General features: G+C 44.9%; 2 protein-coding genes across 2 annotated transcripts in view; both read right to left on the reverse strand.

Annotated features, from left to right (window-relative positions):
* Positions 1 to 457: 457 nt before the first annotated feature.
* Positions 458 to 12,529, reverse strand: LOC116519742 (protoporphyrinogen oxidase-like). The gene is made up of 13 exons (XM_032233752.1): positions 12,482 to 12,529; positions 10,975 to 11,068; positions 9,754 to 9,888; positions 9,165 to 9,280; positions 8,090 to 8,222; positions 6,194 to 6,338; positions 5,093 to 5,283; positions 4,422 to 4,482; positions 3,477 to 3,595; positions 2,995 to 3,108; positions 1,876 to 2,025; positions 1,747 to 1,789; positions 458 to 823 (listed from the first exon to the last, which is right to left on the reverse strand). Exons 2-13 carry the CDS (start codon positions 11,059 to 11,061, stop codon positions 687 to 689), a joined length of 1,431 nt encoding a protein of 476 aa, XP_032089643.1. The 5' UTR covers positions 11,062 to 11,068; positions 12,482 to 12,529; the 3' UTR covers positions 458 to 686.
* A 2,744-nt stretch (positions 12,530 to 15,273) lies between these two features.
* USP21 (ubiquitin specific peptidase 21) overlaps positions 15,274 to 24,975 on the reverse strand; it is a 26,404-nt gene continuing 16,702 nt past the window's right edge. The window contains exons 6-14 of the mRNA XM_032234238.1: positions 23,731 to 23,842; positions 21,801 to 21,938; positions 20,185 to 20,249; positions 19,808 to 19,911; positions 18,706 to 18,792; positions 17,707 to 17,785; positions 17,420 to 17,527; positions 15,887 to 16,001; positions 15,274 to 15,608 (exon numbers count right to left, since the gene is read on the reverse strand). Of these exons, the coding sequence (XP_032090129.1) occupies positions 15,518 to 15,608; positions 15,887 to 16,001; positions 17,420 to 17,527; positions 17,707 to 17,785; positions 18,706 to 18,792; positions 19,808 to 19,911; positions 20,185 to 20,249; positions 21,801 to 21,938; positions 23,731 to 23,842 (899 nt within the window). The 3' untranslated portion in view covers positions 15,274 to 15,517. The remainder of the gene's footprint in view (positions 15,609 to 15,886; positions 16,002 to 17,419; positions 17,528 to 17,706; positions 17,786 to 18,705; positions 18,793 to 19,807; positions 19,912 to 20,184; positions 20,250 to 21,800; positions 21,939 to 23,730; positions 23,843 to 24,975) is intronic.

Consider the following 24,975-nt stretch of genomic DNA (forward strand, 5'->3'; position numbering starts at 1 on the left):
GCCGTTACCATGGCTCCTCCACTGTAGGAGCCATTTCGCGGCAGTACGGTAGAAGCCGTTTTAAGGCACAACAGGCTGTATCTTAACAGAACACACACCCTGAGGGGTGTTAGGGGTGTCTTACCCCCACAGTATTTGTATCCAGCGAGTAAGTCTTCTGTGTTCCAAGTTTGGCTGAAATTGCTCCAGGCGGTCCAGAGTTATGTTGGAACACACAGACAGAGACGCACAAATAGAGCCATTTTTATACACATATAGATATAACGCAAACTGAGTTAGGTCTCGTCAACTTGGCTTGGCAAATGCTCTAATTGCCCCCCCGCAAAAAAGTGGGGGTGTCAGCCTATTCTCCAAAGCACCAGAAGGCAGGATGAGAAGTAACAGATGGGAAATCACCAAGGAGGGAAGCAACCTGGAACCTCAGGAGGAATTTATTGAAAGTTAGAACAATTAACCCGTGGAACAGCTTGACACTAGAAATTGTGGGTGCTCCATCCCTGGAGGTTTTTAAAGAAGAGATCGGATAATAATTTGCCCGGAATCGTATAGGGTTTCCTGCTTGAGCAGGGGGTTGGACTAGAAGGCCTCCAAGGTCCCTTCCAGCTCTCTTATTCTGTTATTCAACTCTTTCCTCAAGAAGTCCTCAAGAGAGGGTGGATCCCAGGAATCCAGAACTTGGCTCGTGCTCAGGAGATGCCGCCCGCGAGGTGAGCCACCGCTGTCTGGGCGCTGAAGATGCAATCGTTGACGGAAACCCCGGCATAAGAAGCGCCCACCAGGCTAAGGGGCAGATTGTGTTGCTTCAATTGGGAAGTAGCACTTTCTGGAAAGGAAAAGGAAAGAGGAGAAAGGAAAGGGGGGAAGAGGGAAGGGAAGTAAGATAAACGGAAGAGGGAAGGGGAGGAAAGTAGAGGAAAGAAAAGATGAGAAAGGAAAGGGAAGAGGGAAGGAAGATAGATGGAGGGAAGGAAGAAAGGAAAGGAAAGAGGAGGAAAGGGAGGAACAGGGAAGGAAGGAAGATAGAGGAAAGGAGAGATGAGAAAGCAAAGGAGGAAGAGTGAAAGGAGAAAGGAAAAAGGGAAGGAAGAGAGAAAAGGAGGAAGGGAAGAAAGGAAAGGGAAGAGGGAAGGAAGACAGGAAAGGAAAGGAGGAAAGAGGAGGAAGAGGGAAGGAAGGAAGATAGAGGAAAGGAGAGATGAGAAAGCAAAGGAGGAAGAGTGAAAGGAGAAAGGAAAAAGAGAAGGAAGAAAGGAAAGGGAAGAGGGAAGGAAGACAGGAAAGGAAAGAGGAGGAAGGAGAGGAGGAAGAGGGAAGGAAGGAAGATAGAGGAAAGAAGATGAGAAAGGAAAGGAGGAAGAGTGAAAGGAGAAAGGAAAAAGGGAAGGAAGAGAAAGGAAAGGAGGAAGGGAAGAAAGGAAAGGGAAGAGGGAAGGAAGACAGAAAAGGAAGGAGGAAGGAGAGGAGGAAGAGGGAAGGAAGATAGAGGAAAGGAAAGATGAGAAAGGAAAGGGGGAAGAGGGAAAGGAAAAAGGGAAGGAAGAGAAAGGAAAGGGGATAAGGAAGGAAGGAAGGAAGAGGAAAGGAAAGAGGAGAAGAAAGAAGAGATCAGGATTGCCGTTGCTAAGCAAGGCAGTTATTAAATGAGTCACATCCCATTTTGTGCCCTGCTTTGTCTAAGGTTGTTAAGCAAATCACTTTTCGTTGTTAAGCGAGCTTGGCCGCAAAAGAGCCAGCCTTAAAACTTACCCATGTGTTTCCAGTGGCCGAGCGAGTACTGAGGGATGCAGGACTGCACAAGGAAGAAGAATTCGCAGAGTTATTTGAGTCGGAGAGGAGAAAAGAAATAAATAAATAGATAAGTTCAAAGGACTTTACCTTATGGACTTTAACGATGGAGCGAAGAGGCTCCGCGGAGATGCCGAGGTGCTTCTTCACAGCCGCCTGAGCTCTGCTTAACAACTCGCTGTGAGGAATGGTGTCCGGGTCACCCAGGTGGGATGTAAACCAGGCGCCGCCAAGCATCACCTGATCATCGGAAACAAAAAGACCCCCTTAAAGCAGGCTGCCCGGGGGATTCTGGAAGTTGAGGTCTTATCTTAAAGCTGTCTGGCTGGGGGATTCTGGGAGTTGAAGTCCTCCTGTCTTAAAGCAGGCTGCCTGGGGGATTCTGGGAGTTGAAGTCCACCCTCTTAAAGCATATTGGCTGGGGGATTCTGGGAGTTGAAGTCCACCCTCTTAAAGCATATTGGCTGGGGGATTCTGGGAGTTGAAGTCCGCCCATCTTAAAGCATATTGGCTGGGGGATTCTGGGCGTCGACGTCCACCCCTCCTAAAGTGGGTTGAGAAAGAATGCTATAGGGAAAAGTAAATTAGCCATAATTCCACCATTTCCACCACTGGTATGTATGTATGTAAATAAGATACACACGCACGCACGCACAGACGGACGGACAGATAGATAGATGATAGATGATATAGATAATAGATAGATAAGATAGATAGATGATAGATAGAGATATGATAGATAGATATATAAGATAGTTGATAAATAAGATAGATAGATGATAGATAAGATACAGATAGATAGATAGATAGATAGATAGATAGATAGATAGATAGATAGATAGGATACATAGATGATAGATAGAGATATGATAGATAGATAGATAGATAGATAGATGATAGAGATATGATAGATAGATGATAGAGATATGATAGATAGATATATAAGATAGAGATAGATGATAGATAGATAGATAGATAGATAGATAGATAGATAGATAGATAGATAGATAGATATAGAGATATATGTAAAAATGAATATAGAGATTAATGATGAATAGATAAATGTTAAATAGCTATTATAAGAATGTATATCTACGAATGAATTTGAAAGGGAAAAAAATAAAAAAACTATTTGCAAAAAAAAAAAAAAAAAAAATCCAGCAAGAACGCGGGGAAAGATTAAGAGACCATAATCCCCACCCTTCGTACCGTCAGTCGAGTGGTAGAGTCTTTGCTACCATCCTGCTGGGGGAATGCCACCGAGTCGTAAACGATGCCCAACAAGGGGCCATCCTCAAACGAAGGCACCAAGTGGCCGAATCCCTGAGGGGAAAAAAAAAAAAAATTAAAAATAATATCAGGATTTTTTGTTTTCAGATTGGCCGGCGCAAGTTTCTAGTCCTCAAAGCTGCACCAAAGCAATCAAAGAAATTTTTAAAAAATCATCGCTCCGTAGCTTGTTTGGAAGCCTTACCCATAAGATCCTGAAAGTCATACATGCCTGTCGCTAAGCAAGTTGGTCATTAAATGAGTTTGGAGCCTGTTTTAGGACCCTTTTGGATGTGGTCCTTAAGCAAATCACAATGGTTGTTAAGCAAATTGGCTCCCCCCCTCCCCTGTGTGACTTCGTTGTGGTGGGATTTGGGCCCTTTTTCGTATCTGCTTTTTCCTTTCTTTAGCCGAAAAGTTACCGTGACGGGAAGTTGTGCGTTTTCGTACTGTAGATTCACCACCGCTACGGAAACAGCTCGGATAGCCAGCAGGTCTTGGATAAGGGGTTCGAATCCAGCAGGGAGCAAATCGGCCAGAGCTGGGAGGGCGGAGGAGGAAAAAAGGGCTGTAATATCAGGATTTTTTGTTTTCAGATTGGCCGTCGCAAGTTTCTAGTCCTCAAAGGTGCACCAAAGCAATCAACCGAGTAACACTGCTTCATTTAAGGTTGCTATTTCCTTCAAACAGGTAGGTATAGGTATAGAGGTGTGTGTGTGTGTGTGTGTGTGTGTGTGTGTGTGTGTGTGTGTGTATTGCACTTGTTCTGACCAAGAGCCTGAAGCCAACTCCTTGTCCCGACAAAAAAACCCTTTTGTTAATTGACTGTGGATTCTGCTCATTCACCTCCAGCAAAGTTTTTCAAGGGAGGATTTACGGTCACAGACCTTATCTGGCTTGGAGAGATGCCAGGTCGACATCTGCAGAACTTGGCCAGGAGTCTCGGAGGGTCACAAAACTAATGAAGCGAACTAATTGTCTCCTGCAAACTCCACTCCCCTGTCGCTCCTCTTTTATTCCCTCTGGGAGGGGCCATTCACCGTCCACCTGTGGCCTTAACTCCCAAGTCAACCCCTGTTCTTTAGCTCTTCCCTTCGTCTGGCAACTCTGTGTATGCGCACACTGGGAACAGGCTCCAGCTGTTCTTCTGCCTCACTGATGTCTGACTCCGAAGGCAGCTGATAACTGTCAGACGGCCCTGGCCCCCTCTCTGCCTCCGACACAGAGCCCTCCTCCGAGCCTTCCCCAGACTCCAGGACTGGCCCAGGTGTCTCCCCAACCCTCCTCACTGTCCAAATCTACTGCCAGCTCTGTTGGCGGGTCGCAACAGCACACTTCACAACTGCCACGACAACCTTTTCTCCTACCTCTGGCGGGCAAAGCGCTGATCACATGATCAGCCTCTACGATTCCATCCTGCAGCACAATCTACGGGAAAAAATAAAACACCGTCAGCTCGTAACATTCTCTAGGCGACTTAATCTCCTTACGGGCTATTCAGGATGTGAATTTCCCCGAAGCTTAGAAATCTAGCTCGCCATCAGCCGAGCCCGATGGGCTACATTTCTAAGTGCAGGAATTATTATTATTTTAATTGATACAGAGGGAGGTTCTTTATTCTTAGCGCCCAGATGAAACGACACTCCTTCTGTGCCCCGTTATATGGGGACCCCAAAGTTGGGAGAAATGATCCCTCTCTTTGCAATCATCATCTTCATTTTCTTCATAATCATCTTCATAATCCCTTGCAGGGTGGAGTCTGGGCAACTGAATGGAGCTAGTTTTAGTGGCCAGATGCCTTTCCTGTCGCCAGAGCGGTATTCTATTCCCATCGTGCCCAGAGAGAAATATCCGCCTCTACCTAGGATTGAACTCACAGCCATCGATTGCGAGGCGAGAACTCCGCCTCTAAGCCGTCACACCACAATACCAATCTTTGCACCCCCCTCCCCAGGATGGAAGACTGGAAGGAGGAAAACTGGGGCGGGGGGACACTAGGGGACACCCCCCCCAAATCCCCCTTGGGTCTTCTCCCCACCTGCCAGGACCCGGAGGCCGTTCTGTCCAGCCGTTTCACGGGGGCGTTGCAGTGGATTTCGACCCCTCGCTCTCTTGAGAAGGAAGCTAAACTTTGGGGAAGGGTCTCCAGTCCGCCACGCAGGGACCACTGGCTCCAACGTCCTTCCTGGGCCTGGCGGATCAGCTGGCAATCCGCTGTGGAAGCTTCTTCTGGAAAGGAAAGAGAGAGGGGAATCTGGGAACGCTTCCTCGGTTGGCCAAACCTGGTTAGGGGTTGCCCCCCAACCACCAAGAGACTGGACTACCATCTGTTAAACATGATGTAGGTTCTGCTGGGCAGGGGGTTGGGCCAGATCGGGGTCCCCAACGTTTCGGACCTCGGGGATCGCTAAATTCATAATTTTAAATCCCACGGACCATGTTCTGTGTAATGACCGGCTGGGCGGGCGTGGCTAGGTGGTCATGTGACTGAGTGGGCATGGCCAACTCAATGTCACTCACAACGGCCTCTATCTGCCCCTCCCCTCCTCGCCCGCCCGGGCTCCTTAGGGCCCCAAAAGGAAGCCGTTGCTGGAGCTAAGCAGCCCCCAGGAGAAAGAGTTGGCAAAACAGCTCGGTTCAAATTGGATCTGTCCGAGAAGGAGGCTCAGCAGAAGCACCTCACTGAGGACTAGGAGCATGGGCTTTCCAAGCAGAGGGAAGACCTGCGGGACTGCAAGACACTTTGCCGGCATTTATGCACTTGTTCAGTAAGTAGAAATTCAACAGGGAACCCGCTCGGCTTCTCTTTCAGCCCCCCCAAACTGGGGAATTAACCTACAGCTTAATCCCCGAATTACCACCCTAATGGAGACTGGCGTTTTGGTCGCTAAGCGAGGCAGTTGTTTTAACGAGCTGCGCATAATTTCGCGACCTTTTTTTGGGGCTAGGTTAAATCGCCGGTTGTTAAGTGAATCACAAGGTCGTTAAGCCAATCCTGCTTCCTCCACAAGCCGGCAGGGGAAATGGAGATTCCAGGTTAGCTCCGGCTGTTGCAATTTTATTTTCTCTTAAAAATAGGAATGTTCCCTCTGTGTTAAAAGGATGGTTTGGATGACCTCCCCCCCATTTAAAAACTCACTTTTGGCAAGGATCATGCCCAGCATAACGGAACCGTGTTTCCGCTCCGCTAGGAATAACGTCGGAAAACAGGAGCGGACGCTCAAGGCTCGGGAATCGCCCGCGAAGACTCCCCTACAGAGGCTATCTATAGTTATATCAGCCATCTGACGAGAAAAAACACCACGGGGTTAAAGACGGTCCTCGGTTTACGTACATTCACTTAGCAACCGTTCCAAGTTACGATGGTGCTGGGGTAAAAAAGGCAACTTACAACCCAGTCCTCAGAGTTACAAGCAGTCCTCGGGTTTACAACCAGCACAGCCTGCATTTCAACATTCCCGTCGCCCCAATTGTTACATTTCCTTTCGCCATGGGCCTTACGTGTTTAAAAAACTTTTAAAAGAACTTTTCCAGGGGAAAAAAAACACCAGTTTTTAAAAAACCAGGGTTCATAAATTGCTCTATATTCTATTCTGTTCTAGATTTTATCCTATATTCTATTCTATATTTTACTCTATATTCTATTCTATATTTTACTCTATATTCTATTCTATATTTTACTCTATATTCTATTCTATATTTTACTCTATATTCTATTCTATATTTTACTCTATATTCTATTATATTCTATATTTACTCTATATTCTATTCTATATTCTATTCTATTCTATCCTATCCTATATTTTACTCTATATTCTATTCTATATTTTATTCTATATTCTATTCTATTTTTTACATTCTATTCTATTCTAGTTGTAGCTTGCTAAAAAAAATAGAGGCATTGGGAGTCAGGCAATTTATACATTTAACAAATAGTATTCATATCATATTCATTGGCTAGTCTGGTTTCCTCCAGGCTGAAGCTGCCCATAAGTTATTCTACATTTCTCTAGTCTCACATCATCTCGTACAGAAAGAAAGATTATTTTAAAAGAAGGACAGCCTTCCCTGCATCAGGCTGATAAGGCAGAAGGATTCCCACCCTGTTTCCCTTCCCCCTTTGTCCCCCCCTTTCCAAATACCAGCCTTGACAGAATATAAAATATTCTATTTTTTTTTAAAGAAAATTTCTCCTCTGGTTTAAGCTTCGTTACCATTTTTTTCACCATTTCAGTGCCTTTCAGATTATTTTCTATTTTTCCCTGCATTTGGAAAATGAGCTTTTTATATTTTTCCTGTGTTTGGAAAACAAGCTTTGCAGTTCAATTCCTATTTTTCCGTGTTTGGAAAATGAGCTTTGCAGTTTAATTCCCATTTTTCCCTGTGTTTGGAAAAATGAACTTTCCAGTTTATTTTCTATATTTTTCCTGTGTTTGGAAAATGAGCTTTTTATATTTTTCCTGTGTTTGGAAAACGAGCTTTGCAGTTCAATTCCTATTTTTCCCTGTGTTTGGAAAATGAGCTTTGCAGTTTAATTCCCATTTTTCCCTGTGTTTGGAAAATGATCTTTCCAGTTTATTTTATATATTTTTCCTGTGTTTGGAAAATGATCTTTCCAGTTTATTTTCTATATTTCCAGTTTATTTTCTATATTTTTCCTGTGTTTGGAAAATGAACTTTCCAGTTTATTTTCTATTTTTCCCTGTGTTTGGAAAATGAACTTTCCGGTTTCTTTTCTACATTTTTCCTCTGTTTGGAAAATGAGCTTTGCTGTTTAATTCCTATTTCCCCTCCCTCCCAATTTTTGGAAAATGAACTTTCAGATTTATTTTCTACGTTTTCCTGTGTTTTTAAGATGATGAGGAAACTTAGCAAGGGGATTTTTCCCCTGGAAAAAAATGACTTATTTTTGTACGGCAAGCAGAGGTTAAAAAGCCGAAGGGCAGAGCTAAGGGTTGGCTGGAAAACAGGGTGACCTCTAAAACCAAGAAATTTTTGGTGTAGGAGGGGTTGGTTTCTTAGCTCGTGGAAATACCTCCTGGCCAAAACGACGGGCCACGAAAGCATGGATGGTCTCGTCCGGCTCCGTTCCACGAGAAGCCCAGAGTTCCTTCAACCCACTCCAGACAAAAGGCCTGGAGAACGGAGGCACTGTCTGGAAAATGCCCCTGAAACAGAAGAAATATTATTGATGGAGGAGAGGAGAATTATTTGTAGCTCAGGGTTGAAAGGAGGGGGTCCTTGGTGCTCTCTGAGCTGGGTGGTTTTCTTGGGAGACGTTTCTTGACCCAACTAGGTAACATCACTAGTGCTAGAAAGGAATGGGATTCTGGAGTGGAGGAGAAGAAGGAGAAAGTGAAGGAGAAAGAAAAGGAGAAGGGAAGGAGGAGGAAGAGAAGGGAAGGAGGAGAAAGAAAAGGAGAAGGGGAGGAGGAGGAGAGAAGGGGAAGAGGAGGAGGAGGAAGAAAGGAGAAGGGGGAGGAGAAGAGAAGGGAAGGAGAAGGAGGAGAAAGAAAAGGAGAAGGGAAGGAGGAGGAGGAGAAGGAGAAAGAAAAGGAGAAGAGGAGGAGGAAAAGAGAAGGGAAGGAGAAGGAGGAAGAAAAGAAGGGAAGGAGGAGAAGGAGAAAGAAAAGGAGAACGGGAGGTGGAGGAAGAGAAGGGAAGGTGGAGGAGAAAAAGAGAAGGGGAGGAGAAGGGAAGGAGGAAGAAAAGGAGAGGGGGAGGGGGAGAAGGGGAGGAGGAGAAGGAAGGGAGGAAGCTTGTGATGCCCTTGGTGATCTCAAAGCTTTCTTGTTTTCTTGCAGACATTTCATAACCCAACTAAGTAACATCTTCAGTGCTACGAGGCTTGTGCTATGAGGGTGCTAGCCCTGATGATCTTCCCTAGTTGGGTCGTGAAACGCCAGCAAGAAAACCACCCAGCTCAGAGAGAAACAAGGACTCCACAGTCCTCCACCTCCCTTCTCCACAATCCCCACTCCCTTCGAGCACTGATGAGGTTCCCTAGTTGGGTCGTGAAACGTCAGGAAGAAAACCACCCAGCTCAAATGAAAAAGGATGCATCCCCCCCCCCCCCCAAATTATTGGATTTTGTGGCATGACGGACGTACTTAATGCCGGAAGGGAGTTTGTGAAGGGAACCTCCGACGTAGAGGTAGCGGTTTTTCGAAGCTGGATGGTCTCCTGGAACGGGGAGAATGTCGGCTTCTAAGCCCAGTTCTGAAACCTAGAATAAAATCACAACGTTGTTGCTCTTGAACCAAGAAATGTAACTCATAATTTCAAAGTGGGATGATCTCTCTTTTTCTTTCTTTCTTTCTCTTTCTTTCTTTCTCTCTCCCCCTTTCTTTCTCTCCCGCTTTCTTTCTCTTTCTCCCTTTCTCTCTTCCTCCCCCTCTCCCTCTTCCTCTTTCTTTCTCTCTCTCTCTCTCTCCCTCTCTTTCTGTCTCTGTCTTTCTTTCTCTTTCTCACTCTCTCCCTTTCTGTCTCTTACGCTTTCTCTTTCTCTCTCCCCCTTCTCTTTCTCTCCCGCTTTCTTTCTCTTTCACTCTTACTCTCTTTCTGTCTTTCTCTCTCTTTCTCTCTCTCCCTTTCTTTCTCTCTCTCTCCCTCTTTCTCTCTCCCTCTTTGTCTCTCCCTCTCAAAACAAGTGGTTGTGCTCTAAGGACTACGTTTGGCTCAGTCACCGGAACAACCTACCATCAGAAGGGTGTTTTTCCCTACAAGTCCAGCAGGTCGGATCCCTCGGGGACCGTGTTCGAAAACAGCCCCATCTTCCGTCTGGGTGGAATGAATCCAGCCCCCCAACCGGTGGCTGCCCTCCAAAAGGATGACCTGTGCGGGAGGAGGGGGGGAGACAGGAAAAAGAGAGGAAGAATAAAGACAATGCAACACATAGATTGAGTTGATTATGGCAGTGTTTTTCAATCTTTTTTCTGCAAAGGCACACTTTTTTCATGAAAAAAATCACGAGGCACACCACCATTAGAAAATGTTAAAATTTTTTAACTCTGTGCCTATATTCAATATAGACAGGTGTTTTTCCCACGGCACACCTTACACTATGTCACGGCACACTAGTGTACCACGGCACAGTGGTTGAAAAACACTGGATTATGGAGTGGGTGGCCTAGAGGTGGCGCTCTCATCTCACCATCAGTTCCATCCTAGGTAGAGGCAGCTATTTCTCTCTCTCTGGCACAGTGAGAGTAGATCTGCCAAACAAAACTCCGCTCTGGTGACAGGAAAGGCATCTGGCCACTAAAACTAGCTCCATTCACTTGCCCAGATTCCAGATAGAGAGAGATGATAGATAGATAAGATAGATAGATAGATAGATAGATAGATAGATAGATAGATAGATAGATAGATAAGATAGAGAGAGATATTAGATAGATATATGATAGATTAGATAGATGATAGATAGATAAGATAGAGATATATGATAGATTAGATGATAGATAGATATATAGACAGATAGAGAGATGATAGATAGATAGAGATAATAGATAGAGAGATGATAGATAGATAGATATAAATAGAGATGATAGATAGACAGAGAGATAGATAGATAGAGAGAAATAAGTAATAGATATAGAGAGATGATAGATAGATCGATAGATAGATCGATAGATAATAGAGATAAATAGATAGATGATAGATAGATAAGATAAAGAGAGATAAATAGATAGAGAGATGATAGATAGATAGATAGATAGATAGATAGACAGATAGAGAGATGATAGATATAGAGATAAATAGAGATGATAGATGATAGAGATGGATAGATAAGATAAGAGATAGAGAGATGATAGATAGATAGATAGATAGATAGATAGATAGATAGATAGATAGAAAGAAAGAATACTGATCTTTGACAGCAATAAATCACATTGAGTGATTCAACAGGCAAGTTCTCACCTTAGATGCTAGCGAGCTTCTAGCAAGATAATAACAAGCTGCGAGACCCGTCACCCCTCCACCCAGGACAGCCACTCGCAGCTGCATTAGGAATCTGAAAGGAGAGAGGATGCAATAAAAGTTGGGTTTCCAAAAATCCGGGTGAATTTTCCCCAAACTGGGTAAGAGTAGTTTTTCTTTGGGGTGACGGCACACAAACCCATCACCCAGCAGGGACTGTTAGATTAAATGCAATAAATTCAGTTGCCTCCAAAAGTTGTGGATGCTCCAACACTGGAAGTTTTTAAGAAGAGGTTAGACAACTGCTTGTCTGAAATGGGATACGGTCGCCTGCTTGAGCAGGGGGTTGGACTAGAAGACCTCCAAGGTCCCTTCCAGCTCTGATATTGTTATTTTTCCTTCCTTCCCTCCTTCCTTCAACATCACTGGGGGTTTTCAAGAAGTGATTTGTCTGAAATGGGATAGGATCTCCTGCTTGAGAAGGGGTTGGACTAGATGACCCCCAAGGTCCCTTCCAACTCTGTTATGAGGGAGGGAAGAAGAAAGGAAGAGATGGGAAGAGGAAAAAAGGGGTGGGAAGAGAGGGAGGAGGGAAGAGATGGAAAGAGAGAGAAAGAAAGGAAGGGATGGGAAGGGGGGAGAGAGGGGGAAGGAGGGAGGGAGGAAGGAATAAAAGTCAGAAGGGACCTTGGAGGTCTTCTAGTCCAACCCCCTGCTCAAGCAGGAGACCCTATACCATTTCAGACAAGTGGCTGTCCAGGTTTTCTTCTTGAAAACCTTCTTTTTTGGAAGAAAAAGGAAGGAAGGGGGAGGGAGGGAGGTGACTAGATAGATAAATAGATGGATTGAAAGGAAGGGAAGAAGGAAGGAAGGTAGGTAGAATAAGAGTTGGAAGGAACCTTGGAAGGAAGAAGAGATGGAAAGAGAGAGAAAGGAAGGAAGGGATGGGAAGGGGGGAGGGAGGGGGAGGGAGGGAGGAATAACAGAGTTGGAAGGGACCTTGGAGGTCTTCTAGTCCAACCCCCTGCTCCAGCAGGAAACCCATACTATTTCAGGCAAATGGCTGTCCAGTCTCTTCTTGAAAAGAGGGAAGAAGGAAGGAAAAGTTAATCCACGTGCAGCTGTAGGATTTCCCTTCCTGAAACCCACCCACGGGCCCTCCTGCTTTGAGTCCATTACACACACGCGTCTTAACTCTCACTTCTCACGGATCTTCTTCCCTTCCTAACCCTTGCAGGGTGTTAATCCGTGAAGCCCTGAGTCGCCACGATCCTGTATATAATCCCTCCCTTCTCCCATCTGACCTTTTGATCTGCCTTCCAACCCTCCCAGTGGCGTCAATATCCACCCTCTACAAGCTTTCCTCGCCCTCCCGCGCTTTTTTCCTCTCTCCTGACCCCAATTTTGCAAAAACGAAGCCCTCCCGCGTGTAAATCCCGCCTTCGCCAACTCCCGGGTGCATTCAGACGACCAGTGATGACACGCGTGTCGCGGCGGCCCTTCTAACCTGCGGTTCCCACGCCGAGCCAACTCAAACACTTTCCAGACCCCTCCAAGAGCGCAACTGCTATGCGAGCTCCGCCCTACCCGCCCGGATTGGTCGAAACCGGCGGTGACGTCACCTCTCTCGGATTGGGCCGATCCCCTCCAATAGGAGTCCGCGTGGGCGGGGACTTCGGTATGTTGACGGAAGTAGTGAGATGCAGCATTGAGCAAATTTGTTTTATTTTATTCTCCAGATCGCGCTTAAATTCCATTAAAAGAAAAAAATGAAGCAAATCGATCGGATCTAATAGAGTGCCCACTTTTGATCTAACAGAGATAACTTCATGAGGACTAGGATTTTTACCTCCAACATGAGAGCAGCAGCTCTTAAGGTGTGATTGCACAACTCTGCAGGGTTGTTGTGCGGCTTAGAATGAGGCGTTATAAATTAATGCAATTGTTAATCATCTCGTTCTTTTCATAATGAAACAGTTACTTTTTTGGCTCAGGAGAGTTTGCAACACCCTCTCTCCCCATTCACCAAATGCTATTTTTTTTTAAAAAAAATACTTAAAAAAAAAGTAATAAAAAAGTAATAAAAAAAGTTTTTTATAGGCTCAGGAAGCCTATCGACTCCCTCTCTCACTGGAGGTTCTACCTCCTGAGTGAGCTCTTGTACTAATTTGGCCCTAAGGAGGCGGTTCCAGATGGGTTGTAAGGCCTAAATTCAAAATAGGGAAATGTAAAAAGGTTTCCCACACACACACAGACATATGTGCTTGTTGTTCCTGACTCTAGGGAGCGGTGCTCATCTCCGTTTCAAAGCCAAAGAGCCAGCGCTGTCCAAAGACGTCTCCATGGTCACGTGGCTGGCATGATTCAATGCCAAAGGTGCATGGAACCCTTTTACCTTCTCACCAAAGGTGATCCCTATTTTTCTACTTGCATTTTTTACGTGCTTTTGAACTGCTAGGTTGGCAGAAGCTGGGACAAGGAATGGGAGCTTCCTCCATTATGCGGAGAGAGAGAGAGACAGACAGACAGACAGACAGACAGAGATACAGAGAGAGAGAGAGAAAGACAGAGAGACTTAGACAGATAAACACAGACTTTTATCCTAGACAGAATAAAAATCTCTCCAGTTACAAAGAAGTCAAAAATAAGTTACAGAGGCAGCGATGGACCATATATATAGTGATTTTTTTTTCTTTTGAGGTCAAAGTGGTAGAAAGCAAAAATACTGGCATTGATGCTGCAGGCTTTTATATAATATTAATATGTATGTATGTATGTATGTATATATAAGCCTGCAGCATCAAACTGCCAGTATTCTACCACTTTGACCTCAAAAGAAAAAAAAAATCACTTTTCAGACAACTCCATTCCAGACGTTTTGAAAAGGGGATCCAACAATGGGATGGAAAATGGCCATTCTCAACGGCTGTTGAGACTTGAAATGTCTTAATGGAACCTCCACACTGAGACACCGTCTATCTTACTTCATCAATTCCAGTGGTGTTTCACATCTGCCCGGAATGACTCCCACTCATCAAGATTTCCATATCAATTAGGAAGGTCTTTTTTCTCTCTGGTTGTTAGTCGCGAAGCCGTGTCCGACCCATTGCGACCCTATGGACCACGTTCCTCCAGGCCTTCCTGTCCTGTCCCAACCTCTGGAGCCCATTTAAGCTCACGTCGACTGCTTCAGTGACTCCATCCAGTCCCCTCCTTCTCTGCCGTCCCCTTCTTCTTTTGCCCTCCATCGTTCCCAGCATGAGGCTCTTCTCCAGGGAGTCCTTCTTCCTTCTCCTTAGGTGGAACAAAGTCTTTGAGTTTCCTCTTCAGGATCTGGCCTTCTAAAGAGCAGCCAGGGTGGATCTCCTCTAGGACTGACCGGTTGGATGGCCTTGCAGTCCAAGGGATTCAATGCAGGAGTCTTCTCCAGCACCAGAGTTCAAAGGCCTCCATTCTTTGGCCCTCAGCCTTCCTTATTGCCCAACTTTCACAGCCATCTATTGCAACTGGAAAAACTGTAGCCTTGATTCAATGCACTTTTGATTGGCAGGGCGATGTCTCTGCTTTTTAGGATGCCGTCTAGGTTTGCCATCGCTTTCCTCCCCAGGAGCAAGCCCCTTATAATTTCTTTTATTTTTTCTCTGTACGCATCAGATTATTGGATCAGTGAAAACTCAAGAAATTCTCAGCCACCCCAAATTCCCCAGAGAATACTCACAACTCAAGCCAACTTTTCAAAAAGCCGGTCCTTTCGGGAGACACACCTCCCTCTCCACCCCCCCCCCAAACAGAACTAAAGACAACGTGAGGGGTTTCCTCTTTTTTTTTGTTAAATAAATTTATTCACAAAAAGTTTCAATCTCTTCATTTTCTCTCAAGTCATCTACTGCAAATGTACAACAAACCCTTCATTGTGTAGAAAGTTGTTAAAACCAAGCGCGACGCCCCAGTCTCGGACTGAGGGGGTGGGGTGGGGTGTCTAAGCACACCTTAAGTTTGGCCCTGAGGGTTAGGGGGAAGAGAGCCGGGGAAGGAAGGAAGGAGGTGAAAAAAGGGGGAAAAATGGATGCGCAGACGAGGAAAAAGGCTGCTTCACTTCACAGCGTGTCTCCCTCTCTCTGAGGTTGCGACCCTTCCGATCCTCCTTTTCCCTCCCCACAAAATCAATTTTTTTTTCTCTCCCCCTTCTAATCTTAAAACTCTGGGGAATTGAGGAGCGAGGAAAACCCCACAGAGGCAAGAAATAAAAATAAAACAATGTGTTTTTTTTTTTTTAAAAAAGCCCCAAAGAAACCTGGATTTAAAAAGGTAGGGGAAAAAACCAGAAGCGGCGATCCAAGCGTTGGGAGAACCAAACTCCTCACGTGGTAATCGTTTCCTGGGTTTTATTAATTCTTTTTTTTTCCACCACTGCTTTTATTTCCCCCTTCCCTTTCTTCTGAAGGTTTAAAAGAGCCCACACGCCAGTCTGAGGGGCTTCGTGGTCGAAAAGGGCCGGGAATCAATACTTCTTTTTTTCTCCCTGTTTTTTTCCTTCCTTTTTTTATTGTTTCTTCCAGTGCAAGTCATCCAGCTCGTAGAAAAGTACGTAACCTTCGCTGGAAGGGACCTGGTTCTCGTTGATGGGGGACACCCTGCGGGAGGGAGGGAGGGATTGGGAAAAGGGGAAGACGGAGAGGAGAGAGTGAGTAGAGGCAGCGCTCGAGTTATGGCCACAATGGAACCCAAAATTCCTTTGGTTAAGCGAGACATTTGTTTTTAACTTTTTAGAAAAATATTAAACATAAAAATGGGGAGGTTACGTCTAGGACTAGCTGTAATTTGATGTATTTCACTTCCCCGCCGTGAAAGTCCACCCGTTTCAACTGTTTACGTGCTACGTTTAAATGCACAAACACACACACACACTTACCGGGAATCGTTAAAGACACGCCAGCCAGACTGATCTTTGCAGAAGGCTGTGTAATGACCGTAGTGGACACTTCCGGAGTGGTTGCACAAGGCGTACAGGTTGTATACGGGGGTGCCTCCAAAAGAGAGAGAATGGCATGTGATGTACACCGATACCGGAAAACAGGCTGGATGCCAAGAGTGAGATTGGCTCTGTTTAAAAATACTTTTAAAAATTCTATTCTATTCTCTATTCTGTTCTTAGTTTCCATTCTAATTTCTATTCTATATTCTGTTCTGTTCTAATCTCCTATTCTACTTCGCTGCCCCTTCCCATCCCTTATTCTATTCTATTCTTAGTTTCTATTCTATTCTCCATTCTAGTCTAATTTCTATTCTATTCTAGTTTCTATTCTAATCTCCTATTTTACTCCCATTCCTTCCCCTCCCTTATTCTATTCTATTCTTAATTTCTATTCTATTCTCCATTCTATTCTATTCTGTTCTAATCTCCTATTCTATTCCATATTCTGTTCTGTTGTATCCTAGTTTCTATTCTATTCTACTCTATTCTGTTCTGTTCTAATCTCCTACTCTACTCCCATTACCATTCCCCTTCCTTATTCTATTCTATTCTTAGTTTCTATTCTATTCTCTATTCTATTCTAGTTTCTATTCAAATTTCTATTCTATATTCTATTCTATTCTAGTTTCTATTCTGTTCTGTTCTAATCTCCTATTCTACTCCCATTCCTTCCCCTCCCTTTTTTCTATTCTATTCTTAGTTTCTATTCTATTCTTCATTCTATTCTAATTTCTATTCTATTCCATATTCTGTTCTGTTCTATTCTAGTTTCTATTCTATTCTATTCTACTCTGTTCTGTTCTAATCTCCTACTCTACACCCCTTCCCATTCTCCTCCCTTCCTCCCTTATTCTATTCTATTCTTAGTTTCTATTCTATTCTCCATTCTATTCTCTATTCTAGTTTCTATTCTAATTTCTATTCTATTCTATATTCTGTTCTATTCTATTCTAGTTTCTATTCTATTCTGTTCTAATCTCCTATTCTATTCCCATTCCTTCCCCTCCCTTATTCTATTCTATTCTTAGTTTCTATTCTCCATTCTATTCTAGTTTCTATTCTAATTTCTATTGTATTCCATATTCTGTTCTGTTCTATTCTATTCTAGTTTCTATTCTATTCTATTCTGTTCTAATCTCCTATTCTACTCCCCTTCCCATCCCTTATTCTATTCTATTCTTAGTTTCTATTCTATTCTCCATTCTATTCTAATTTCTATTCTATTCCATATTCTGTTCTGTTCTATTCTGTTCTAGTTTCTATTCTATTCTACTCTATTCTATTCTAATCTCCTATTCTACTCCCCTTCCCCTTCCCATCCCTTATTCTATTCTATTCTATCCCTCAATCCTATTCTATTCCCATCCCATCCTCTACTCTCTCTCCTCATTCATTGTTCCATTCCATTCCCTTCTAAAAAAAAAAAAAGATATCCAGAAAGAATCATTGCCAATTCAGGAGATCCCTTACCAGCCTTTTCGCTGGCAAACTCCTTCAGGTTCAGCTGCTGGAGGGGGAAATCCACATAGACAGAGCATTTCTTAATGGAATAGCGGGTGGTGGAAAACCGGTTGAGATCTGGGGAAACAGCTAGTCAAGGAGAGGATAACTCCGGCCTTTGCCCATGTTGATGGCTTTTAGGCAGCCTCTCTCGCTGTTAGGTGGCTCCACATCACCCTTCTCCCTCTTTCTCCTGCATTTCCTTCCCTCAAGAAGCCAGGAGGGAGACGGAGAAACCAATAATGGGGAAAGGATACGTAGCACGAGGATACGGGGGAAACGCTGGATGGTCAGCTTCTTGGTGCTTCGAGTCCTTTGTCGGCATTTGTCACATACCTAGGGAGAGAGAAGGAGAGAGGGAGAGGAGGAGAGAGGGAGTGGAGAGAACAGGAGAGAGGGAGAGGAGGAGAGCCAGAGAGAGAAAGACAGATTGGAAAGGAGAGGAGAGGGAGGGAGGGAGAGAACGAAAGAGAGAGAATGAGAGAGAAAGAATAAGAAAAAGAGAAGGAATGAAAGAGAAAGAGGAAACAAGAAAGAGAAAAGTAGAATGAGAGAAAGAGAAAGAAAAGAAAAGGAGAGAATGAGAGAAAGAGGGAGAAAGAATGAGAAAGAAAGAAAGAGGAAGGAAGAAAGAGAAAAGGAGTATGAGAGAAAGAGAAAGAGAGAAAAGAAAAAGCGAGAAAGAATGAGAGAAAGAGAAAGAGAATGAGGAAGAAAGAGAGAAAGAGGAAGAAAGAAAGAGAAAAGTAGAATGAGAGAAAGAGAAAGAAAAGAAAAAGAGAGAATGAGGGAAAGAGGGAGAAAGAATGAGAAAGAAAGAGAGAAAGGAAGAAAGAAAGAGAAAAGGAGTATGAGAGAAAGAAAGAGAAAGAGAGAAAAGAAAAAGAGAGAAAGAATGAGAAAGAGGGAGAGAGAGAGAGAGAATGAGAAAGAAAGAGAGAAAGATGGAGAAAGAAAGAAAGAGAATGAGAAAGAAAGAGAGAAGGGGGGGAGTGGCTTAGTGTAAATCCTGTAGAAATGGTTACAGGTAGCCCTCGACTTACGAACACAAATGAACCCAAAATTTCTGTTGCTAAGCGAGTGTTGCCCCGTTTTATGACCTTGCTTGCCCCATTTTTTCAGTGCCGTCGTCACTTTGAACGGTCCCCAAATCAACCGTTGTAAGGCGAGGACTACAAAGTCGATTCGTAAATCTCACGGGTTGACATTTCCTGGGGGGGCCCCCGGGGAGGAGGAGAAGGGGAGGGAAACTTTACCGGCGCATTTTCCGAATCCAGCTCTTCTTCTTTGGTGAAAAGCTTGAAACAGTCGAGCAGCGAGACCTTCCCGCCAGCAAATCCTTTCTGCATAAACCCCAAAGAGAGCGTTTGGTTAGAAAGACCTTTCCCCCTTAACAACTGGATGATGTTACCTAGTTGAGTCATGAAACGTCTGCAAGAAACAAGAGCCGAGGTGGCGCAGTGGTTAGGGTGCAGTACTGCAGGCCACTTCAGCTGACTGTTATCTGCAGTTCAGCGGTTCTAATCTCACCGGCTCAAGGTTGACTCAGCCTTCCATCCTTCCGAGGTGGGTAAAATGAGGACCCGGATTGTTGTTGGGGGCAATATGCTGACTCTGTAAACTGCTTAGAGAGGGCTGAAAGCCCTATGAAGCAGTATATAAGTCCAACTGCTATTGCTATTGCTAAGAAAATCACCAAGCTCAGAGAGCACCAAGGACCCCACAGCTGGGGGGAGGGGGAAGAGGTTGGACTAGATGACCTACAAGGTCCCTTCCAAGTCTGTTAATCTGTATCTGTATCAGTTCTCCTCTTCCTCCTCCTCTCTGCAAACCCTCCTTCCTTTTAGCACTGATGACGTTACCTAGTTTGGTTCATGAAATGTCTCCCAAGAAAACCACCAAGCTCAGAGAGCACCAAGGACCCCACAATTCTCCCCTTCCTCCTCCTTCCCCCTTCTAGCACTGATGATGTTACCTAGCTGGGTCATGAAATGCCTGCAAGAAAACCACCAAGCTCAGAGACTGCCGAAGCCCCCCCATATTTCAACCCCGAGCTACAAATATTCTCCCTTCTTGGTATCAATTCAAGGAGTTTGGCTCTTTTCTTGCATACGTTTCGTGACCCAGCTAGGTAACCTCATCTGTCCTCCGAGCAGTCGCTTTCCCATTTATCAAAAATATTTCAACGCGTCATCCAAAAGGGGGCAATGGAACAGGGATGGGGGTGAAACGACCTCGGCAAGAGCCCCCGCCTTCTGCGCCCCAAGCACCCCGATCTCTACCAACGATCAAACTTCTGGACTCGAATGGATCAGCCGGCTGCTCTGGGCGATCCCTTGGGGGGGGGGGGTGTCTCACCTTGGGGATCGGCAGGGAGAGGTCGCAGAAAACCTCGAAGGTGGTGGACCGATAGCCACAGGCCTGGCACTTGAGGCAGCTCTTCAGCTGGCCAACGAAGAGATCTGGTGGGAGAGAAGGAGGGAGAGGAGGTTCTGTTACTCCAAGGATCAGCCTGGAACCTTTAGAGAGATCAAGACGTTTGGCTTGGGACAGGCAGTCCTCGCTTAACGACTGCTGGCTTAGTGGCCATTTGAAGCGACAATGGCCTCTCCAGGGCCACTCGCGAGCTGGTTCCTGAGTTCTGATGGCCATACACGCACACAAACACACACACACATACTCACACACTCACACATCAGACACCCCCCATGTCATTGGAGTGAGGGTCTGCTCACCTACTATTTTGCTGTCTTCTCTTTCCAAGTAGCGTTTCCACATCTGGTTAGCTTGCTCATCGTCACTGGAAGGGGAGCAGAAAAAGAAAATGAGGAAGAGGAAGGAAGGAAAGTGAGATGGAAGGAAGGAAGGAAAAAAGGAAGGAAGGGGAGATGGAAGGAAGGAAGGGGAGGAAAGAAAAAAGGAAGTAAAAAAGGAAGGAAGGAGAAAAGGAAGGCACAAAGGAAGAAAAAAAAGGAAGGAAGGAAGGAAGGAAGGGAGATGGAAGGAAGGAAAAAAGGAAGGAAGGTGAGATGGAAGGAAGGGGAGGAAAGAAAAAAGGAAGGAAGGAGAAAAGGAAGGAAGGTACGAAGAAAGGAAAAAAGAAAGGAAGGAAGGAAGGAAGGAAGGAAGGAAGGGTGATTGGGGGCCAAAATGGAGTTCTTATTTTGTGTCATCAATGTAGCCACACTTTTTGAAGCAAAGAAAAACTTTCATTGCTTTGACGTTCAGGTTTTGAAGACAAGAAAACAAAAAGAGATTCGTTTATTTATTTATTTTAAAAAGAACTAATAATTTGTTTGTTTTAGGAAAAGTTTAAAAAATAGACAATGATGCAAAAGAAAACCAGCTTACTACCAAAAAAAAAAAAAAATAGAACAGGAAAAAAAAACTTGGTGAGTAAGTCAACAGGCCGTATCAAATATATAAAGCTGATCAAAAAACTCAAGCAGATACAAAGAAAAATTATACACCACCAAATATAAAAGCTAAGTAGAAAAAAGGGTTTAAAAAACAACAAAAAGAACCTATATAGTAACACAGCAAAGGAAAAGACACTATATTATTTATTTATTTATTTATTTATTATTTATTTATTTATTTATTTATTTAGAGTTACAACCCCCGGTATGGCCAAATATGGGAGGAAGATCACTACTTCCATTCTCTGTCCATTGGCTCGTCACAAGAGACCATCCAGACAGAAACCCAATATTTTTACTGTTGCCTTTTTGTTACATATATGTTGTATTTGTGCTGATAAATAAATATTATTTATTATTATTTATTTATTATTATTATTTATTTATCAGCACAAATACAACATTATATATATATATATATATGGTTGTTTTTTTTATTTGTGCTGATAAATAAAGGGCAGCACAAATTTAAAAAAACACAAATATAACAAAGGCAACAGTAAAAAACATTGGGTTTCTGTCGTGATGGACTCTTGTGACGAGCCGATTGACAGATGATGGAAGCAGTTAGCTTCCTCCCATAATTGGGGCTTACCAGGGGTTGTAAAAATCTATCTATCTATCTATCTATCTATCTATCTATCTATCTATCTATCTATCTATCTATCTATCATCTATCTATCTATCTATCTATCTATCTATCTATCTATCTATCTAATCTATATATATATATAAACCTTTACTAAAATATCAAACGGTAAACCGTATCTGAAAAATTAACATTTTAAAAAAGGGAAAAAAATTGGCTGCTGTTGCAAATTTTGTGCCGAAGGGAAGTGAGACCCGTGCAGTGGCGACGCCAACCGATAAATAAAAAACGGGTCTTCCGTTGAGGGTGCAATTAAATATTTCGCTTCAGGTCCGCGGCTCACCTGAACATTTCAGATTCCTCGAGGACTGAGGGCCACTTGGCGTCGGAGAGAATGCAGGGGCTTTTGCGGCCTTTCCGGTTGATCTCCACGTGGAGTCGGTCCATGAGGAACTTCAAAAACTCCTGAGCGTCTTGCTGGCTGGAAAGAAAAGAGGGAAAGAGTCACAAGCTGCGGCTATTTCCCAAGATGTGAGATAACGCAACTCCCGGACAAAATGAGTCCGATCATAAATCCTTGAGGGAATGTCGGAAATTCCATAGCTAGGAAGTAAAGGACCTGGATAGATGACAGCAGTGTTGCAGTCCACCCGTCTTAAAGCAGGCTGACTGGGGGATTCTGGGAGTGGAAGCCCACCCCTCTTAAAGCAGGCTGACTGGGGGATTCTGGGAGTGGAAGCCCACCCGTCTTAAAGCAGGCTGACTGGGGGATTCTGGGAGTGGAAGCCCACCCATCTTAAAGCAGGCTGACTGGGGGATTCTGGGAGTGGAAGCCCACCCATCTTAAAGCAGGCTGCCTGGGGGATTCTGGGAGTGGAAGCCCACCCATCTTAAAGCAGGCTGGCTGGGGGATTCTGGGAGTGGAAGCCCTCCCATCTTAAAGCAGGCTGGCTGGGGGATTCTGGGAGTGGAAGCCCACCCATCTTAAAGCAGGCTGGCTGGGGGATTCTGGGAGTGGAAGCCCACCCATCTTAAAGCAGGCTGGCTGGGGGATTCTGGGAGTGGAAGCCCACCCATCTTAAAGCAGGCTGGCTGGGGGATTCTGGGAGTGGAAGCCCACCCATCTTAAAGCAGGCTGGCTGGGGGATTCTGGGAGTGGAAGCCCACCCATCTTAAAGCAGGCTGGCTGGGGGATTCTGGGAGTGGAAGTCCACCCATCTTAAAACAGGCTGGCTGGGGGATTCTGGGAGTTGAAGCCCACCCATCTTAAAGCAGGCTGGCTGGGGGATTCTGGGAGTGGAAGCCCACCCGTCTTAAAGCAGGCTGACTGGGGAATTCTGGGAGTGGAAGTCCACCCATCTTAAAGCAGGCTGGCTGGGGGATTCTGGGAGTTGCAGTCCACCCGTCTTAAAGCAGGCTGGCTGGGGGATTCTGGGAGTGGAAGTCCACCCATCTTAAAGCAGGCTGACTGGGGAATTCTGGGAGTGGAAGTCCACCCATCTTAAAGCAGGCTGGCTGGGGGATTCTGGGAGTGGAAGCCCACCCGTCTTAAAGCAGGCTGACTGGGGAATTCTGGGAGTGGAAGTCCACCCATCTTAAAGCAGGCTGGCTGGGGGATTCTGGGAGTGGAAGCCCACCCGTCTTAAAGCAGGCTGGCTGGGGGATTCTGGGAGTGGAAGTCCACCCATCTTAAAGCAGGCTGACTGGGGAATTCTGGGAGTGGAAGTCCACCCATCTTAAAGCAGGCTGGCTGGGGGATTCTGGGAGTGGAAGCCCACCCGTCTTAAAGCAGGCTGACTGGGGAATTCTGGGAGTGGAAGTCCACCCATCTTAAAGCAGGCTGGCTGGGGGATTCTGGGAGTGGAAGCCCACCTGTCTTAAAGCAGGCTGGCTGGGGGATTCTGGGAGTGGAAGTCCACCCATCTTAAAGCAGGCTGGCTGGGGGATTCTGGGAGTTGAGGTCCACCCATCTTAAAACAGGCTGGCTGGGGGATTCTGGGAGTTGAAGCCCACCCATCTTAAAACAGGCTGGCTGGGGGATTCTGGGAGTTGAGGTCCACCCGTCTTAAAGCAGGCTGACTAGGGAATTCTGGGAGTTGAAGCCCACCAATCTTAAAGCAGGCTGGCTGGGGGATTCTGGGAGTTGAAGTTCCCCCTTCTTTACATGGCTAAGGCTGGGAAACCCTGTACCACAGATTTGTAAGATGATAACTTTTGCCATTAGTGAGCATTAGTAGAAACGGGTAGTAGAAATACAGCAGGGCATCCCTCACCTGTATCCTGTAAAAGATGGGACGTATTTCTGAAAGACGGACTTGAAGCGGCTGGGGTTGGCGGCCTCGGTGGTATCGGGGTGCCACAACATGGCGATGACATCTGCAAAGGCTGGAAAGAAGGGGACACACCCACCGGTCAGTTTCACACCTGCCTTCTCCTCCCAATTCACTAGATCAAAAGGTTAATAGACTAAGTCTCCCTCCTGTACATCCTGCTGAGGATTAATTCCTAAAGCGCCTTGAACTGAGAAGGACTTAATTTTAATTGGTGACACCACTTTCTCTTTCTTTCCCTCTTTCTTTCTCTCTCTCGCTCTCATTCTCTTTCTCTCTCTCTTTTACTCCTTTTCTCTCTCTTTCATTTTCTCTCTCTCTCTCACTCTCATTCTCACTCACTCTTTTTCTTTCTTTCTTTCTTTCTCCCTTTCTCTCTCTCGCTCACATCTCTCTCCCTCTTTCTTACTCTCTCTCATTCTCTTTCCCTCTTACTCCTTTTCTCTCACTTTCTTTCTCATTCTTTCTCTTTCTCCCTCTTTCTTTCTCTCTCTCTCTCATTCTCTCTCTTTTACTCCTTTTCTCTCTTTCTTTCTCTCATTCTTTCTCCCTCTTTCTCTCTCTCGCTCTCATTCTCACTCACTCTTTTTCTTCCTTTCTTTCTCTCTTTCTCCCTTTCTCTCTCTCGCTCGCATTCTCTCTCCCTCTTTCTTTCATTTTCTCTCTCTCATTCTCTTTCCCTCTTACTCCTTTTCTCTCACTTTCTTTTTCTTTCTCTTTCTCCCTTTCTTTCTCTCAGTCTCTCTCTCCCTCTTTCTTTCTTTCTCATTCTCTTTCTCTCTCTCCCCTTTTCTCCCACTTTCTTTCTCTCATTCTCTTTCTCTTTCTTTCCCGCTTTCTCTCTCATCTTTCTCCCACTTTCTCTCTCTTATTCTCTTTCTCTTGCATTCTCTTTTTCTCATTCAGTCTTTCCCTCTCATTCTCTCTTTCTCTTTCTTTCTCTCTCATTCTCTTTCTCCCTCATTCTCGCTTTTTCTCATTCTCTCTCTCTCATTCTCTCCCTTTCTCTCTCTTTTTTCTCTCTCTTTCTCTCCCTCCCTCTTTCCTTCTCTCTCTCCACCCCACTCTCTCCCATTTATTGAGAGAGCAGGGGCATTCCCTGCAGAAGGCAATTACTACTGAAAATATTTTGCATCAAAGAATATGACACTCCTGCTTGCCCATGGCTTAATCGACGCCTGAGATATT

This window comes from Thamnophis elegans, chromosome 17 (genome assembly GCF_009769535.1).
Source record: "Thamnophis elegans isolate rThaEle1 chromosome 17, rThaEle1.pri, whole genome shotgun sequence".
NCBI classification, from domain to species: Eukaryota; Metazoa; Chordata; class Lepidosauria; order Squamata; family Colubridae; genus Thamnophis; species Thamnophis elegans.

Bases quoted from the DNA above. Each gene is read 5' to 3' on its own strand.
- LOC116519742 (XM_032233752.1), bottom strand. From the start codon at position 11,061: ATGCAGCTGCGAGTGGCTGTCCTGGGTGGAGGGGTGACGGGTCTCGCA. The intron at 9,889-10,974 runs GTGAGAACTTGC...CCTCCCGCACAG, and splicing joins GAAGCTCGCTAGCATCTAAG to GTCATCCTTTTGGAGGGCAG. The intron at 3,596-4,421 runs GTAGGAGAAAAG...CCGCCCTCCCAG, and splicing joins CAGCGCTTTGCCCGCCAGAG to CTCTGGCCGATTTGCTCCCT.